Source organism: Gallinula chloropus (genome assembly GCF_964237585.1).
Source record: "Gallinula chloropus genome assembly, chromosome: 1".
NCBI classification, from domain to species: Eukaryota; Metazoa; Chordata; class Aves; order Gruiformes; family Rallidae; genus Gallinula; species Gallinula chloropus.
Genome location: NC_140085.1, coordinates 70,697,843 through 70,717,883, shown reverse-complemented (window position 1 = coordinate 70,717,883; position 20,041 = coordinate 70,697,843). Strand labels below are relative to the sequence as shown.

The 20,041-nt window shown below is 46.6% G+C and overlaps 1 protein-coding gene across 1 annotated transcript in view; it reads right to left on the bottom strand.

Annotated features, from left to right (window-relative positions):
* LOC311194544 (protein mono-ADP-ribosyltransferase PARP12-like) overlaps nucleotides 1-8,103 on the bottom strand; it is a gene marked incomplete at its 5' end in the record, with an annotated part of 29,001 nt that extends 20,898 nt beyond the window's left edge. The window contains 2 exons of the mRNA XM_084267659.1: nucleotides 4,809-4,941; nucleotides 7,817-8,103. Of these exons, the coding sequence (XP_084123785.1) occupies nucleotides 4,809-4,941; nucleotides 7,817-8,103 (420 nt within the window). The remainder of the gene's footprint in view (nucleotides 1-4,808; nucleotides 4,942-7,816) is intronic.
* Nucleotides 8,104-20,041: the final 11,938 nt, after the last annotated feature.

Sequence of the window (20,041 nt, the reverse complement as noted above, 5' to 3'; positions counted from 1 at the left end):
ATACAGCATCAAATGAGGTATTATTCCACAGAGCTGAAACTGCATTTGCACTTTCTATTTGTAAAGCTTATTCTGCACTGAAGACTTGGGCTTCTAAAAACGGTAAGAAGAATGCTTCGAGATTCAAATACATATGGAAAAAGCAACGTACTTCTTTATTCTTCTCCACACCAAAAAGAAAAAAAACAAACCAAAACCCAAACAAATCACTCACCAAACCCTCCTTCATGCTGCCCACTAACCACCACAGCAACACAGCTCCTGCAGCACAGAGGAGCAGCCCATAACAGGAGAGCTGCTTCACGGAGGGTTCACAGCCTGGCAGGCAGCCCCCACAGCACACTGGAAAAGTTGTCACCCATCCCCTCCCAATCTCCACTCTAAGCAACGGAGGCAGTTTCTATGCTGCACTGCAACTGAATAGATACTTAGACATCAGCTGGGGAGTTAGAGATTGCTGCGACAGCAGTGTTTAAAAGACTGGGGGGAAAAAACCCAACCCTTAGCTGGATTTGTACTCACAGAATCACAAGGCTGGAAAAGACCTTTAAGATCATCAAGTCCAACTGTTCCTGTCCTAAGATAAACCATATCCCTAAGTACCTCATCTACCCCTTTTTTAAACACATCCAGGGATGGTGACTCAACCCCCTCCCTGGGCAGCCTGTTCCAGGCCCTGACAACTTTTGCAGTGAAAATTTTTTCCTAACATCCAATCTGACCCTGCCCTGGCACAGCTTTGTGCCATTTCCCCTTGTCCTATCTCCTGTCACCTGGCTGAAGAGACCATCACCTACCTCTCTACAACCTCCTGTCAGGTAGTTGTAGGCAGTGATAAGGTCTCCCCTCAGCCTCCTCTTCTCCAGGCTAAACATCCCCAGCTCCCTCAGCTGCTCCTCATAGGATTTGCCCTCCAGCCCCTTCACCAGCCTGGTTGCCCTTTTCTGGACTCACTTGAGGACCTCAATGTCCTTCTTATGGTGAGGAGCCCAGAACTGGACACAGTACTCAAGATGTGGTCTCACCAATGCCGAGTACAGGGGCACAATCACCTCCCTAGACCTACTAGCCACACTATGTTTGATACAAGCCAGGATGCCGTTGGCCTTCCTGGCTACCCGGGCACACTGCTGGCTTATATTCAGTTGGCAGTCAACCAACACCCACAGGTCCTTTTCTGCCTCCACTTGTAACAGTACCCACTGCCAAAGGCAAGCTTCTCATTGCCATCAGCCAGCATCACTTCACAAAGTTGCTCTAAATTAGGTGGGAGCATACAGAGCCATGGAACTGCTGCAATTTCCATGAGCACTGATGGTTACTGTCCTCGATGGTTCTTAGCCTCTGAGGGAAACAGAAACCCAAGGGGGATATTGTCTTTCTTCCCCATCTTGCCCTCTGTCACTGTGGATGCTTTATGCTTTTTTACCCAGAATCCCCCCCAAAATGATCACAAATCTCACTCTATTGCAAGGGACAGTCTTCCTCAGTTGAAGAATGTTACTGTATTTTGGGGGCCTGATATTACTCAGCATTTCCTTCACCTACACAAACATGCCTCATCTGAGTGCCTATGTAACAAGAAAAATAGGTTAGGACTTTAAGGCTTGCAGTGTACTTTTCCACCCCACTAAGTGGAGGTAACTGTTCCAGTTACCTAGCTGGAAACTGTCCAACACCCACCACAGACAGACAATCACACACAAACTAAATGCTGCAACATAAACTTACACAGTAGTCCCTGGTTTCAAAGGGGTAGTACACCTCTCTGGATGTTCCTACAAAAACTTAAAATCACTGCTTTGTTAACAGGTCTTTCCCCAACCCAAACTTTCCCCTTCAACTTCAATAGCCTCTCCTTTCCAAAACCTTTCTCCTCCAGGAATACTAGAAAGCAAAACCAAAAAAACAAAAAGGCATCCGACTTATGTCAGACACTGGGTTTGGGGACCAGAGCACAGGAAGTACTTTCATACTTGCACTGTCCTGGTCAAGAGTAGGGAGAAAAAGCAACTAACATACAGAATAAGGTAAAAGCTGAGAGAGTATTAAAAATACAAACATCGTGTAATGGATGCTCCATGCATAAAATATCACTTTAAAGTAGTGGAGATATCAGCCACTTAAGGCAGTTTTGTAGAACATCTAAAGGAAGTTACAATAAAGGATGATGTTAGTATGCTGTTGTGATTTTACCCCAGCTGAGAGCCGAGATCCACGCAGCTGCTTGCTCCTTAAAGGAAAAGAGAAGGGGAAGGGGGGGGGGGGGGGAGGTAGAGGCAAGGGAAGGGAAAAGGAAGGGGCAAATAACCCCAAAACCAAGAAACTAAAAAGGCCCATGGGTTGGGATAAGGATAGTTTACTAAAATAGCAGAAAGACAAAAATATAACAATGCTAACAGGACTTTAGAACAAAAATCTATGAAGCTGTTGATACACAATGCAGTTTCTCACCAAACCCACAACTCAGGCCGTGCCACCCAGAGCCGTTCCGAAACCCGACCGTCCCCCAAGAACTGCGCGTCCCGGAGCCGCCCCTGCTCTTCCTCATCAGCCCCCCTTGTACTGAGCAGGACGTAACTGGCGTGGAATACTCTCTTTGGCCCGTTTGGGTCACCTGTCCTGGCTTCGTCCCCTCCTTTCTCATGAAGAGCTGAGAAAGTCCTTGACTGTCTGACAGCAACTAGAAACATCAGGGTGTTATCAGCACTGCTTTCATTCTAACACCCAAACACAGCATTCCATCCGCTGCTACAAAAGAAGTTAACTCCATCCTGACCAAAACCAGGACATATGCCAAATAAAATTTTCACATGGGAGCATAAGAATGAGCTACCAATCTAGAATAAAGTACTGCCTCAGCTAAACAGGGAATCCACTACTTAGCTACATCAAGAAAACACGCTGCCCCCTGCATTTGCCAAGAAACCAACCAACCAACAAAATGAGTCAAGGAGTAAGGTGAGGGAAAGTGTAAAAAAACCACACCCCACCCCACCCCCAAAAAAGAAACCAACCAAAAACCTGATTTTGTGTGCTGTTGTGTTTTTCTTACCCTAGACTCCAGAGCAGTTCACAGAAACTTTCTGGACGATTCAGTGATAGCTGTCATAGTTTAACCCCAGCTGGTAACTAAATACTATGCAGCCAGTCACCCCTCCTCCCCCAGAGTTGGATGGGGAGAAGACCAGGGGGAAAAAAAGCCCTCATGGGTTGAGATTAAGACATTTTAATAAGATAACAAAGGAATACAGTAATAGTAAGAATAATATAAAACAAGTGATGCACAAATGCAAATGCTCAACACCTGCAAAATAACCCCCCTGATGCACAGCCTGTTTCTGAGCAGCCATCCTGCCTCCCAGCCAGCTTCCCCAGTTACATCCAGAGCATGAAGCTCTGTGGTCAGCAGTATCCTGTTGGCCAGGCTGGGCCAGCTGTCCTGGGTGTGTTTTCCCAGCTTCTCCTTCACCTTCTCACACCCTGCCAGGTGCAAAGTCCTTGACTTACTGCAGGCACGACAACTACCTAGCAGCAACTAAAAACACCCGTGTGTTAGCAACATCATTCTCATAGTAACTCCAAAACACAGCCCTATATCAGCTACTAAAAAAATAACTCTATCCCAGCCAGCACCAAGAGACCAAGCCATGATGATTGCTACTATCTGCTTATCACTGGGACTAATTAAACAAGAAACACTTAAATTTTAGATTCATCTGAGCAGGACAAAGTTATTATTAATCCTCCTTGCTCTTCATACCATGTTCCGTGCATCTGCTGGCACAACGTCTTTTAAAACACTGCCAAAAACCCCTCAAACCACCCCAAAATCTATTTTGTCAAAGCCCAGCACTGTCACAGCAGGGAACAAGAAAACAATAGAAGTGGTATGCCAACAGATTTGTGCAGATTATAACCTCCAAAAGACAAGGCTAGCAGGCATTACTCTGGTAAACAGCCACTCCTTGAAGACAGCACAGCCCTTACACACCCGTGCAGAAGCAGAATGGACTGTTCAGCCAAGTTTAACAAAATCAATGACTTGCATACCAACTGGACAAAGGTTGTTTCGTAGAAAATGGATGTAGAAAACCTCAGTGCACTTTGGAAAGGGCACACTCTACACAAAACTGGCTGCAGTGATTTGGTTGTTTTGCCAGATTTTTCTCACTCCTCAAACAGCAGTATGTGCAGGTCTCTGTTGCCTGGAAAAGCAAAAGGGTCCTCGCTTCCCAGTCTCCTTTATCTCTGGGAGAACAGCCAAGAAACTGGTTTTAGTCAGGCCTATTATCTCATAAGCACATACAATAATTGTGATCTATTACCTCTGCCTCGCTTACCTCACCATCTGTAAATCTCTGGTGAAGTTGTTGACTTTTATTGTTTGCATGTTTTGAGTAACTTTATGGCTATCTTGTTGGGCAACAGGAATGCCACACAAAACTGCTGTCAGAGGGCAGGTCTTCTGCTGACAAGTCACAGGTGACACAGCCTTATCCAGGAAGAAGCCTTCTGGTATTTAGGCAAGCAGCACACTCTTCATTGTTTTAACAATTTTACTGATGGGACTTTTTTGGTTTTTTGGGGGGTTTTTTAAGTACACAGCACTTTCACAACCCTTGCTCTCCATTGTTTATTCTGGTGCTTTCACTCACAGCCATTCCCATTCATATTTCATACAGACTAATCTCAACAGCTTGAAATTGAAACCAGACCTCCATCTTCCCTCTTATCCTCTCCTATTCCTAGTTTTTAAAAACCAAACCAAACAAAAAAGCTTCTCTTAAGAAATGGGTACAACTCACATCAGGGAGGAGGAAAGGGTCGTTCTGGAGAAGCAGGACTCGCAGCTCACTCTCATTGAGGCCAGACAAATTGTGAGTCTTTAGGATCTTCTTGTTCTCAGCATTGATGATGTCGTGCGAGTACTTACAAGATCTGCAAGGAAACCCACAGAAATGTCAATGTTTACTTCTACAGTCAACCTGATTCAAAGCACCCCACATAACACACAACTGGGGAAAAGCCACAGAGAGAAAGGCAGTTTGGCAGAAGTCTTCCATGAACATGTAGATGAGCTCTGTTATTAGCCATACAACGGACCAAACAACGTAATAAATCTGTGAAATACAGTGACATTCTTATCCCCATATTAAACAGTGATGTGGCCAGAGCACTTCCAAGCAAGCTAGCAGCACAAATTTCAAGCTGAGTCTGTCAAATCATATGACCTAAACAGCTGGAGAAAAAGTTAATTTTAGAGGAATACATCAACAACAGAGGAAATCACAACACCCTTGGTTTTGTGAATGTCAAAGGTCTTTGTCCCACAGGTGGCATGTAAAGAAGGATGCAAGAGCCTGAGAGGGCAAAACAAAGAGATAACAAAGTTGAAAACAACGGAATTTGTTATCTTTGCTGTCTGGGAAGTAAAAAAAAGTCCAAGAAAGTTTATTAACTTCTAAGTTTTGGATACAGAAGCGATTAAAAGGCAATAATGAAAATGCTGCTGCCACTTAAAAATGTGAAGAAATGTCTGAGGTGAGTATGAACTAGAGAGAGACAAAAATTGCATCTATTTTAAAACATACTACAAATTAAAAATAAGAGAAACAGCCAACCTGTGCCTTAAATTCAAAGCAGTAAAATACAGTTTCCTTATGTCCTCCTCATGAGATGATACAGCCTAGACTAGGCATCCTCAACTGACAAAAGTACCTGTTAATCTATGAGACTCAAGTCTCTGTTCCCTTGATCCTTTCAGCCTCTAGTTAACTCCTGAAACTCTCCTGGTGTAAGCTTTATCATCTCATGCTTTGTATGATTCAATCCTTCAATACAGGCCCTTGTGCAGACATTTCACCCCTGACCCCCAGTACCTGCTGGACACATTGCTCTGTAAGCAAATAAATAAGAATGCAAAGTCTGAAGGGCAAAAGCATGCCATCTGTGGTCCTGAGAAATTATCTTCTAAGGATACTAGCTTCAGTAGACACTAGTTTAATTGCTATGAAGGCTGGACAACTAGAAAGCACTGGAGGTGGGAGCCATCAGCAGTGTTCCTCTGCAGTTAGCTAAAGATTCCACCAATCATCACATGGTAATCTCTATCACCTGAGTACAGTATTTCTACTTCAAAGGTTGAAACAGTCCACAAATAGAGTGATAAATACTCAAATAAATTTAAGAACACATTTAGAACGGGGGGGGGGGGGGGGGGCAAGCTCTGAGAAGTTACTTGCCAGATACAAGTTAAAAATGGGTTTAAGTGGTCTAAAATCACGATTCCACAAATAGAAAGATGCCAGTACCTTGTACAGACATTATTATTTCCAGAGATTTTAAAACAAAGATGCTGCAAGATCCGGAAGCAAGGCCAGATTTTACCTTAAGGAAAAAAATATTTTCTGTCCTGTTCCATGTGGTCCACCTAGCAATATTTCAGCTTCCTCCTTTTAGCAAAATATCTTAGCATCCTAATACTTTGCTACTATCATTCTAAGACAGACATGGCCTTTCACCTCCACACTTTTCAGACGCAAGTGCAGAGCAAGCCATTTTTTTGAATCAGAAGAGTAAGAATCTGGTGCAGTATCAGCGTATTACTAACACTGTGACAGCACAAGGCCTGGGGTTTGAGGGCTTAAACTACAAATGCTCCCACCAGAGCACACTCTTGTCACTGACTGTGCCAGGGATCCATCCCCAACTGGCAGCTTAGCATCACGCAGCTGCTCACTTCTCCTCCCCTGCTGGGATCGAGAAGATAAAAGGAAGACAAAGGTAAAACTGGTGGGTTGGGATCTGGACAGGTTATCGTGACAGCAAAGGGAGAGGGAAAATGGCAGCAACAGGACTTAGAACATACAATGCAAGCCACACACAATGCAATTTGCTCCCCACCCAGAACTTAATGAGCTGTGATTCTTCCCTCCTGGCCTGCCCCCCTCCCCCCCCACCTTATATACTGATCATGCCATCACATGGCACGCCATATGCCTTTGCCTGGTTTGGGTCAGCTGTCCTGGCTGTGTCCCCTCCCAGCTTCTTGTGAAAATTAACTCTACCCCACCCACAAACCAGGTCAGATTGTCACCGAAAACCTTCTGGGTTTCATTTCTGCATTTGTTTTGGTTTCCTTTATTGGTTTTGGGTTTTTTTTTTCCAGTTAGGTGCCACCTCTGACCTGCCCATGCCTGGAGAGGGGCCTACACCGCCCTGGAGTCCTCCTCTCATGGGGGCTGATGGGCAGGGGAACCAAAATGGTGCCGCCAACACGGGTGGCTGTCAGCAGAGCAGTGGCTCACAGCAAAGCCCCTGCTCCTAACTTTTTAGGTTGCAGTCAGACCGCATACTCGGGCTTCTCTTTGACGAGAGAAACGTTTTGGGAACTATTTCACCCAGGTGCCAGGGGTTGGTTGAGGCAAGCAGCTTTAACCACGGCAACAACTACAAAACTGCGACGCTGACACAGAAAAACAAACTTTATAAATAAACTGTTATCTACCAGCCTCACGCTGGGCTTTTACCGAGCCAGCGGCAACAGCGAGCTTCGGCCGCCCGGTGCGAGGCTGCACACAGAGGCGGGACGGGGCGGGGGGGGGGGCAGGCTGACCCTCTGAAGGGACCCGGGGTAAGAAGGGCCCGGCCAGCGGGCCGAGCGGCGTAGCTTAAGGACAGGAGCGGCCGCAGGCTGCCGCCAAGCCGCCCTGGGCCAGTCCCGGGGAAAAGCCCGCCGGGGTCGGGTGTGGGGCTGCCCGCGCCCCGCCGCCCCCACCACCCGACTCCCCCGCCGCCCGCCCCCAGGGCTCACCTGACCCCGTGGGTGCACTTGCCCATGAGGTTAAGCTTGCAGAGGTGCAGCTGCTCGCAGCCCTCGCACTCCTTGCGGGTGCAGACCCGCACGCCCGACACGGCCAAGACTTCGGCCACGCCGCCATCCCGCAGCACCAGGAACCGCTTGGGACCTGCGTCCACCAGCGTGTCGTCCAGCTGTTGCGCCGAGAGGCCGATGGCCTGCTGGAGCTCAGGCAGCTTCAGCCGCCCGCCCTGGGCGCAGATGGTCTTGGTGAGAAAGCAGCACACCGCCGGGTCGGTCATCGCTACCCCCGCGACCCGACCGGCCGCGACGGTTGAGGGGAAACTACGAATGGGGCGGGACTCCGAGGCTGCTGCCCGGCTCGCGTCGAGAGGAATCGAAAGCGAAGCTGCGGGGCGGGCTCGACTCGGCGGCGGGAGGGGCTTGGGGCCGAGAGAGCGCTTCGGGCTGAGGCGGGACACGGGCTCCCAGCCGGGCTGATGGCACCCAGCGCCGCGAGGGAAACCAGAGGGGTTCCTCGGCTGAAAACCGCCCAGGAAACAATGCGAGGAGCGAGTGAAGGGGCTGCGGGTTGGGTTGGGTGTTTTACATGCCGGGTTCTGCATTGGTTCTGGTGTTCTGGGGCCCCCAGTACAAGAAGGATGTGGAACTGTTGGAGAGGGTTCAGAGCAGGGCCACAAGGATGATTAGAGGGCTGGAGCACCTGCCCTACAAAGAGAGGCTGAGGGAACTGGGCTTGTTCAGCCTGGAGAAGAGAAGGCTGCGGGGGGACCTCATTGCAGCCTTCCAGTACCTGAAGGGAGCTTATAGGCAGGAGGGGATTCGACTTTTTAAAAGAGCAGATAATGGTAGGACAAGGGGGAATGGACTAAAGCTAAAGGAGGGAAGGTTTAGATTAGATATTAGGGGGAAGTTTTTTACAGAAAGAGTGGTGAGGTGCTGGAACAGGCTGCCCAGAGAGGTGGTGGATTCCCCGTCCCTGGAGGTGTTCAAGGCCAGGTTGGATGGGGCCCTGGGCAACCTTGTGTAGATCCAGGCCTGGAGGTTGGTGTCCCTGCCTGTGGCAGGGGGGTTGGAGCTCTATGATCCTTGGGGTCCCTTCCAACCCAGACCATTCTATGATTCTATGATTCAGATTTGGCGGTGAGCTGCCGCCGGGATGAAATTCCATACGGAATTGTCCTGGTTTTCGGCTGGGATAGAGTAAATTTTCACATGGGGATGCTGCCTCAGCAAACCATTCTTATCCCAACCCAACAGTTTTACCTTTTCCTTTGGATTCTCCTCCCCACCCCACAGCAGAGGGGAAGAAGTTGAGGGACTGTGTGGGGTACTTAGTCACCAGCTGGGCCTAAACCATAGTGCTTTTATTGGTCCCTATGTACCAATTATGGATCCAGTCTGGTCCCTCCCAGAGTGTGTACATAGAGCAGCCTGTGTACACAGAGCAGGGCACCGGTGTCCACTGAAGGGTTTCCTCGCCTCCCTGCTCACCTCTCCTCTCTCTGCCTGTACACCACACACAAAAGTAGCGCTGAGCATTGAGCCTGTGACACAGGAGAAAAACTCAGCATATCCAAATAACTCCAGTGTTTATGTAGCCATGCCATTACTTTTATTTCTTCCAGACTGGCAGTCAGGTGCTGATCAATGCTGAGTGCAGGAGCGGCTGGGAAGCCGGGAAGTGATGGGCTCCTGTGAATGCTGAAGTAGGGCTTGCAGTGGGCTACGTAGTAAATCCACTTGAGAGCATCTTTCATACCGAAACTCTTCAGCAATGCAAGCTTAAGGAACAGCAAGTTTCAGCAGCTCCCTCTGGATCACAAAGTTAACCTTGAAAGTGAAAAATTACAAGCCTGTGTTGCCTGGTGCTAACGCTCGATTTGAAAGGCATGTGAAACTGCCCAGTCATAGTCATGATCACTCTTCCAGTCATAGAATCACCTCGAGGCAAGGGGACCAAGGCGGCACAGTCTGTGGTTTTGCTCTTTCCTTGTTGAAGGCAAATTTGTGGAAGGTGCTTTTCACTGAGCAAATCCCCGCCCCCCCCATTTGCCCTCTTGCTATGATACATGAACAAATGAAGTAATTTTTTAAAAGCAATGGAATTAGATAGGTAGAAGGAGGAGCTTGCTGCATTGTTCTAGCTTAGAAAAGAAGTTGATAGTTCAGGGCTGGTTTGTATTGTAGGCATGCATACGTGTCAGCAGGTTCTCACGGATGATAAAACACAGATCCACACAGTGTAGTTTCAAGACTGACTGATAAGGTAGAAAATGATTCAAACAGTGAGTCAGCACTGTATTGCCAACTCCAAATGGGAGGTGATAATAATGAATCAGGCTAATCTTTCAATATTTGTTAGTATTTGTCTTCTGTTTTTCAGCCAGTTGCAGTGAAAACATGCATTTGTGGATTAATCCATTTAGACATCTGAACTATGTGGGCAGAGGAGCTTTAATGAATACCTTGTTGGAACAGTATTAACAGCATGGAGCAGGAAAGTAAAGTGAAGAACTGCAAGCAGAAAGAAGCTGCAAATGCAGTCTTGGCAAACATGTTCTAGTCAACACTTGAATACATTTAAGAAGAGTTTTGGATCAGTGGTGAGTGAAAGCAAACAAACATTACTGGTTTTATTCAGTTTGTTGGTATAATGTTTTGTGAATACAAATGTCCCAAATACTTTCTCACCAACTTCAAACAGAACCCGTTTACATGCAACAAAGCTGGATGAGGCAGGAGTCACTGTATCAAGGAGTCCCAAATCGGTATTATTTTCACAGGGCAGTAAGTGATTCCAACTACAAAATATCAAGCTTTATTTGCTTAAAGTTAGAAACCACTGAAAAAGTGGCTGGGCTGATGTAACCTCTTGCTGCTATTGCTGCTGCTAAAAATGTAATCCCTGTACATCTCTCTCTCTCTCTGGTGTCCTCTACTTCCAGATGTAACCTCTCCTTGTTTGCCCTGGCTCTGGTATTCACCTGACTCCTTAGCAAGCCAAATCAGGTGTTGGAGGCCTGAAACTGAAAGTGACGTATAAATGGAAATAGGTGTGTACATGCACCAGAATAAACAGCAGAACAAAGGTTAAAACAATACCCTGTGTTAATAACCAAAGACACAGTTTAAGCCACTAAAATTGAGAAATTCTCTCAAACCAGGAAGACCTGCACTCTGTAGCATAGACAACTTACCTGCAGAAGACCCCACTGTCAGACAGCTGGACATGGCAGGAAGAAAACAGCACATCACAAGTGCCATTTCCTTCTAGTCCAACTGGAAGCAGACCATAGCCTCAGAAACTCAAAATGAAGAACTCCTAAGAATGGCTAAACAAAGTGTGTGGAGGCTGAAGCAGCCAGACTGCAAAGCACAAGGATGCCACCATAGTAACTGCTGGGTCTCAGTAGCCCTATTGGCCATACAAGACCCTTCGGAGGCAGTTGCCACTGCTGGGGAAGGATGCCACAAAAGATGCAGTAAGGGTGTGACAGTTGGTGCCCCTCTTTCCCTTATGTTGCTTGTGACCATGTGGTTTGACAGCGTGAATGGAGTTGAACAGATTGAATGAATGTGAATGAATGGGGGGGGGGGGGGGGGCTGCGGGGAGTGTGTGCGTACCAAAACCTAACTTCTCTGTGGTTTAACTGGGGGCAGATGGACTTTGGAGAAATGCTGCCTTGCCAGATGTGTCTGTGGTGTGAACAGGCAGATGTTGTTATGCTCAGTCCCACGGGACTGCTCCGCTGCGTGTGACGAAGAGGCTATTCCTACTCCAAACAGCCTGCACAGCCCAGCTTGGCTGGTAGCTCTGACCACATCAGCAGTTCTGTCCCTCTGGGCATGGCTCAAGTATGCAGGAACACCCCGAGGAGGATGCTGCCAAACCAACTTCTCCTCCTTTCCAGCACGGGGCTGGTGCAGTCTCATTTTACTTCTTGAGACCCCCTTTTCAGGTCCCAGCTCTGACTGACCTTTTTTTCTCCCATGCACCAAACTATTATTCTTGTTGTTTTCCCAGAATGTTTCACATAGTTTTGCAGAACGTGCTGCGACCTTTGCTTTCTTCTCTCTCCTCTGTTTCTTACACAACCCTCCCCCAGGTCTGTACTGTCGGCTGAATCAGCCAACAGCTGAGGAGTCTAAAATCATGTCTTTGTTCTGTGGAAAGTGCTAGGTTATGTGGTAAATGTTCATCTGGTGGGAAGTGGGACTTCTTTTCTCACCTGCCTTGCCTGCCACACACACACACCAAATAACTGCAATCATTTCAGACTGGTTTTGTCCCCAGCACATGGACTCCCTTTTTGGAGTGGGTTGGGCAGGGACATCCCTCCCAGGCATCTATCCAGGTGGTGAGAAAAAGGAGCAGGATGGAGAAGGGGTGGGATGCAAGGGAAAAGAAGTTTGAGATCACACAAGAAATTATGAGGTGATTATGAGATGTTTAGGGGAGGAACAAGTGTGGGAAAATAGAGAGGTGGCCAGTGACTGGAGTGAGCATGGATGTACGAGTGAGTATGTGTGATGGACCAGCTGGTGCATGGGTCAAGCGGTCTGGGAGCTGGGGTGATGAGATCTCTAGGGACCAGCTCTGGGTGCAAGAGGACCTGTTTGTCTCCACAGGTGAGAGCATGGGGATCAGCTTTGGAACCTGGAAAGCCCTGGCCAGCCCTGTGTGCATGTGTGATATTACTGGCAACTGGAGTAGGGCTGTGCCTTGGGAGCTTCTACGTCCAGATGACAACTGGGAAGACTGGGAACTGGGGGCAGCCACTGGGCAGATTGAGTGTCTGAGTCCAGTTGCTGGAGGGATCCACCTTGTATGTGTGTGTATGTGTATACGTATTTTCCCACTAGTCATCCATCCTGCTCACCCCAAAAGGGGAACAGGGTGAGGCCATTGGTGCTATGTCCATGTGAGTGTTCTGGGTGTCTGTGATGCATGTGGCCGGCTATATTTATTTATATATATATGGGGGGTGGGGGTGGGTATATGCATGCCCCGTGTGCACATGTGCCTGCTGAGAGTACATTTTCAGTCGGCCTTGGGAACAGGGAGCTGCAGCAGCCTCACCTCTCTCAGGCTGTGGCCTCCAGCATGAAATAACTTTGCTTTACTGGAAACGGCTGCGCTGGTTTCAGCTTCTGGGGATTACAGCAGAGGCTTTTATTTCTGTGAGTGTTAAATCCATGCTGGGGAAGTGGCTCTGAAGAGACAGAATGGCACGGTGACATTGTACTGTATAACGTGAACGTGGCTGTTTCTTTCTCCTGAGAAGTTACTTCTCTATGGAGGAAACAGAACACTGACTGTGTTACACCTGTAAGTGCATAGGGATTTTAAACAGAAATATGCAGATTGATACAAGTGCAGCATCAGAGGAAATATGTGTGTGTGAAAGGACCAGAAGAAGCAGCAGGTTGGCCTGCATTGACAATGGAGGCTGGTATTTCCAAGACACAGCTCCTGTGACTGTCCTAGGACAGACAGCCCTGTCCAGTTTAGCTCCATAGAGTATGGACTCCTATAGCAAGCCTCTAGTCTTCATTTTCTTCATTAGCAAAAGCATCTCTACTGAAGCCCAGCCCTCTTTCCCCCTCTGTTCTGCAGTTCCCCAGCTTTCTTCCCTTAGCTATGGCAAAGGGATCAGTGGCTACAAAGGCAGAATAGAAAGTAACCTAGAACAGTAGCTGGAAGGAAAAATGGAAGGCAAATCCTAATCATACTCATCCTGGATGACATATAAGCTCTCTTCCAAATATGCTTAAAGTGGTAAAGGTGGTTGTGACTGTGGTTTTCCTGAAGTTATGTATCTATGAGGATATCAATGAATTCCATGCAGTCACCTGCAGGGGCCAGGGCAATGTATGTTTTCCCCACTGCCTGGCTGGCTAAATGTTTTCTTTTACATGGCCCTTTTCACCTCCTTCAGAAGCATCAGTGTAGGGCAGCAACGAGACCTCGAGGTGATCACAACCTAGGGAGAAGCGAGGGCACAAGGACCAGAGTGACGGTGTGGAAGCAGCACAGTTTGGGGCTCAGGTCTGATGCCTGTACACAAGCTCACGTGGCACGGGGAACTAGCAGGGGGAGTCAGAAGTCCATGCGTAGCTGCAGAGTTGACCTCATTGAGATTACCAAGACGTGGTGGGGTAGCTCTCCTGACTGGAGTGCTGCAACCAGTGAATAACAACTTTTTGAAGAAGATGAGGTCACAAAACTGCAGCAATGTGGTAAGAGCAGCTTTTTCTGCACCAAACATGAGACTGTGGAGTTTAAAATCCTGAGAGGATGAGCGGTAGAAACAGCAGCATTACAACCCTGGACTTCCCAAGAACAGATTTTGGCCTGTTCAGGGACCTATTTGGCAGAATCCCATGTGAAGCTGCACTGGAGTGCAAAGGGGCCCAAGAGAACTGGTTAATCATCAGGGACAACTTCCTCAGAGCCCAAGAATCATCCATTACAGTGTGCACACAGTCGAGCAGGCATGGCAGAAGGCCAGCATGAGTGAATGTGAGCTCCAGACTAAGCCAAAACAAAAAAAGGAGGAAACAGGGGTGGAAGCAGGGACAGGTTGCTTGGGAGTCATACAAGCGTGTAAAAATGTGACTACGAATGCCAAAGCTTGTCTGGAGCTGGAGCTATCAAGGGTGGTGAAGGCCAGCAGGAGAGGTTTCTGTAAAGATGTTGATAATGTTAATACCCAACTACTCTGAGGGTTATGCGTTGGTAAAGGTTCCGACTCCAAGGAGACAAATTCAGGTTGCCTTCTAGTGAGAGGACCAGAAGCTTGCTGCAATGCCTGGATTCCACCTTGGCTATCCTACTTCCACCCAACTGCACAAAATAGGTATACATACAACACCAAAATAATGTCTAACTAACAAAATAATGTTTGTAAATAGAAGGTAAAAGGATAGAACTCACTCAGTGAAAAATTAAACCAACCAAGCAAAACCTTATACAGTTGTTCACAGATAAACCTTTGTAAATCTTAATGGTAATAAAAATGATAATAAAATACAGTCACAATTGGAATTCAGGTGACTGACAGTGTCAGACAGCCAGGTGTCCCCGGCTGGGAGAATGTAGCTGCCCTAGTGGGATCGTCAGCTAGCTCTGCTCTAGGGTCAGCTCTTGCACTATCGCTTCACTTAACGTGCAATTACTTGTGACTTACAGTCTGAAGTCAGACAAGTTCAGGCTTACAGCTCCGAGGGCACATCACAAACCACAGGTGAGGTGCTTTTTCTGTTTCCTTGCTCTGAGCACTTCTCATGGTTTCACGTACCAGTGTGCACCCTCTCTGTACACGTCACCCAGGAGCTATTCTGAATCCAAAAAAAGGGGCGGGGTGTTGGTCATCGTAGGTGACAAAAGGAAGGCGAAGTGTGGGGAAGGAGACATTGGTCAGTGGGGAAGGAGACCTAATGAAAACTGATAGGATAAAGGTGGAGGTTCACAGTGCCCTTCTTTTTGGCCTCAGTTTGCACTGGTAGGCTTTGCTTCCAGACCCCCAGGTCCCTGACCCTCCTGGCAGTGTCTGTGGGCACGAAGCAGTACCCACAGCAGAGGAGGATGAAGTTAGGGATCACTTAACCCACTTGGACACACAGGACTCCATGGAGCAGAGAAGATGAGTTTGAGGGTGCTGAAGGAGCAGCCCACCATCACTGCAAGGCTGTTCTCTGTCCTCTTCAAAGGTCATAGCAATTGAGGGAGATTCCTAATCACTGGAGAAAGGCAAATACCACACCTCTGCAAGAAGGATGGTCCAGGTCAATCAGCCCATGAGAACTGAACATAAGAGGTTAAAAATGCAGGTGTCCTCTTATCTTTTGTGCAAACACTGTGAGGAGATCTGCAAGGAGATCTGCAAGGTCACCATGAGAAGCAGCCAAAGGAGGGAGTCTTATGTTTTGACTGAAGAACATGGAATAAGCAGATAAACAGTCTCAACACAGAATCTTGAAGGCCATGGTGTTCAGTGTGTGACCCTTCGCTCAATTATCTGTGAAATAAGTATTAGGGTTAACATCCCTGAATATGATTATGAGTTTAAAGCAGTACATGCTGAGTACTATAGTACTCAACTCTCCACCCAGATCATGTTAAATGTCACCCCAGGGTGGAGAACAGCTAAGGTAATAAATATAAAGGTGTAAAATAAATATAAAGTATAAATAAGGTGTAAAGGATATTGAAAACAGTACTACTTGAGGGGGAGGGAAGAGATTGAAGTCATGGAAGAGGCTGTCGACAAACTGTGCTCCTTTTTCTGTATCAAAGACAGGGACACCTTGTTAATCACCTTTTGGTGAAGAAAAGCAGGGATAACATTTTGCTGGCACTACCATTAAACATTAGTGCTACTGCAGTAAACATATGTATCAGTTGTAATTCTGAACTTTTTATATCTGCTGCCTTAATAAATTGTCTGTATTTTTCAACTTTGCAAAATTGTCTCAGTGAAAGTCCTTTAGGTGACTCTGACAGGCAAATGCTGACTCTGAAACTGCTGACCAAGTTTGGGACTAAGATTGAGCCTAGTCAGACAGACTTCTCTCTGAGAAAGAGTTTAGAAAGCAAGGGGGTCCTTTCTAAACATTGTGACTCAGCGGGAGGGCCTCCCTCAGCATCACATAAAAGGCTCAGGTTATGGAGCCTCACAGGTTATGGAGCAGATCCTCACACAAGCCATTTCCATGCACAAGAAGTGACTGGGAGCAGGCAGCATCGATTTTGCAAGGGCAAAGGATAATGACCTGGTTGCTTTCTCTGACAAGGTGACTGACCCTGTGGACAGGGGGAGGCCAACTTATGTTGTATACCATGAGTTTAGCAAGGCCTTTGACAGAGTCTCCTATAGTTTCCATATATAAAAATATGGGCTGGATAAGTGGATGGTAAGATGGATGGAAACTTGTCTGGCCTGATGCCAGAGGTTTGATCAGTGGTGCAAAGACCAGCTGGCAGTCATACTAGTGGGGTCCTTGGGGACTGACCAATAAACCCCTACAACTGAAGAAGACACAGTGGACATTACCAAGGGCAATGTTATGAAGCCCAGAGTAATGCAGGGTGTGACTGAATGTGACTCTTGCAAGAAAGCTGACTTTGTCTCAATAGAAACAGGACCAGAGGGTGGCCTTTGTTGTAGATAAAGTGGATGGATCAGCTGGCGGTGTAAATGTTTCTTTCTGAGTTAATTAAAAGAGCACGAGTGTCTCCCCAAGTTAGCCAGACCTGCACTGGGACACTCAACCCAGGGCTCAGTTTAAAAACTAAACAACTAACAAAAGAATTTTGAAGAGAGCAACAGACTTGAGCTAGCATCAACCCATGAGGTATTCCTTCCTGGGGATCTGGGATGCATGGAGACTGGTAGTGGGAATCCCACTGGTAACTGTGATTGAAATGTATATTGCAACTGCTATATTAATCTTTCATTTGCATTGCATTGCGTTTTCAGTATGTTTTGTATCTCCCTGATAAATGAGAAAACCTGTGTAGCATCAAATAGCTTCGAATAAGTAAATTTGATATTAAACATTACACCCTCCACACATGGAATATCTAAAAGAACCTGATCAGAGAGGATTGGGCTCTGACAGGGATAAATTTTGGGACCACGGCGCTTAAACTCCTAATTAAAACCCTTGATCATGGCACAAAGTACAGTCTTATCAAGACTGCAGATGACACCAATTTGAAAGCTGCGGTCAGTATGCTGAAGGCCATGCTGCTGTTCAGAGGGACGTAGACAAGCTGGAGAGATGGGATGACAGGAACTTCATGAAGTTCAAGAAAAGCAAATGCAAAGTCCTGTACTGGGAATGGAATAACCCCATGCAACAAGATAGGCTGTGGCAGACTGTCTAGGATCAAGATCTACAGAAAAAGACCTGGTGGACCTGGTGAGCAACCATTTGACCATAAGCTAAAAATGTGTTCTTGTGGCAAAGCAGCCCATCAGTGTCCTGACATAAGAGTAACATGAGAAAATGGCTGAGATGGAGTTCATTTTCCTCATAGCAGCTCTCAATGCACTGTGCTGTGTATTGGTGGCCAGCAAGGCATTGGTAACACACCAGGGTTTTTTCTACTGCAGAGCAGAGCTGGCACAGCATCAAAGCTGTCTCTCCAACATCTCCCCCTCCCTTCACCACTAAGCTGTGGGTAGGCAAGATCTCGGGAGGGGACACAGCCAGGACAGCTCTGACCAAAGGGTTAATCCATACTGTATGATGTCTGTTCAGCAATAAAAGCTATGAGAAGGGGTGACATTCATTATTTACAATGTTGGTCTTTTGGAGCAACCACTACATGTACTGAAGCTGTGCTTCCCGGGAAATGGCCAGACATCACTTTCTGATGGAAAATAGAGAATATATCTTCTGTTTTCCTTTGCTTCCACACATGGTCTTTTGCTTTATTAAATTGCCCTTATCTTGGCCCATGACGTTTTTTCCATCTTATGTTCTACCACTCCGCCCCAATCCTGTTCTGCTGAGGGAGTGATAAAGAAGTTTGGTGGGCACCTGGTGTCTATCCAAAGTCAACTCACCAAAGACCACTAAGCTAACAAAGGCTCTGGCTCATGATATACAAGAAGAGGCTGAGAGAGCTGGGTCTGTCCAGCCTGGAGAAGAGAAGGCAAAGGGGAGACCTTATTGCTCTTTGCAACTACCTGAACTACCTCTTTTCAGGATGCAGACCATACAGAGCCAGACTTTTCTCCAGGGTGCACAGGGAAAGGATGAACAGCAGAAGGCACAAGTTGGAACATGAGAAATTCCATTTAGATACTAGATTTTTATTTATTTATTTATTTATTTATTACCAGAGTGCAATCAGGTGCTCAGGCAAAGTGGCCTGGAAAGGTTATGGGCTGGCCATCCTTGGAGGTGTTTGAGGCTCAGCTGGATCACAGTCCTGTGAAGGTTGACCTAATTAGACCTCCTCTGAGTAGAAGGTTGGACTAGATACCTCTGGAGGTCCCTTCCAGCTCAAATTATTGTCATGATATGACTTTTTAAAGTAGAGCACCTTCTTTCCTAGAAGCATTATGATACACTGCATTGACTGTCGGGTTGGGAGTGGTCAGGAAAGAGGAGGGAGAGGAATTTCACCTCCTAGGTTAGTTTGATGTCTTAGGTACTTGTTTGCTTGTGTGTATCTTGCAGGGATTTGCTTGTGTCCAGAGCCTGTTGTACAGTTCTGGTGGGCACATCTTGTTTTCTGGTTCACTTCCCATAGCAGGCAGCAGGCTCCAAGTGAAGAGTCCCTCAGCTTAACTAACATTTCTGTACTGAGTATTTTGATGAAAGTTCATAGTCTCAGCACAACAAAAGGTGAGACTTGTACACTGTGAGATGAAGGTAAAGAGACTAATTAGTTGGTTTCATGACTAATACCCAAATAGGTATTATTTGGTATAATAATATGTATTATTTGGTATAATAATATGTATTATCACCCAACAGTAATTTTTGTGGGGTCCACTGTATTTATACCCACTGAATAAAATAATGAGATACAAGCTTCACATGGTTTCTAATCATCATGAAAACTTTCAGGAGAAACCAGATCCTTAGCAGTTTTTCTATGTGCTGTCAGACTTGGCAAGTGCAATGGTTAAGCCCTTTCTCCCAGGGAAAGAAGATTCTTTCTTTAAGCGTGTTTTATGCGTGTGCATTTATAACCCAAATCCACAGCTAGTTCCTCCACAGTAGACTTGCAAACCTTTTTCCATGGGAATACTGTAACATTGCATTTCAGTTATTATATCACCAGAGGCATGTTGCTGTCAAAGAACAAACCTTTAGATATCCTGGAAAACGCACCCTATTGTGCCATTCGTTTGAAGAACACTTGATGTTACAACATCTCCAGAACCTGTTGTTCAACTCTGACTGCTTTGATTGCTCTGTTAATAGGGATTGTATAACCTTTCCCTAAAACCATCACATGCTTACTTTGCTCTCAGTTCAGCACCCAGCTGTACAACTGAACAACAATGTGTGTTGCAGTTTTGTGAGGCTGTCCTGCTGAGACGGCTTCTTTAAGCAGCAGTTAGAGTTTTCTGCCAGCCTAAACTATAAACAACAAGCAATTCAAGACATCAACCGAACCCCTCTGCAGATCATTCGGCTCAGCCTCTCTCAAACAAAACCAGTTTCTGTTTGTGTAGCCTTTAGTAAGTG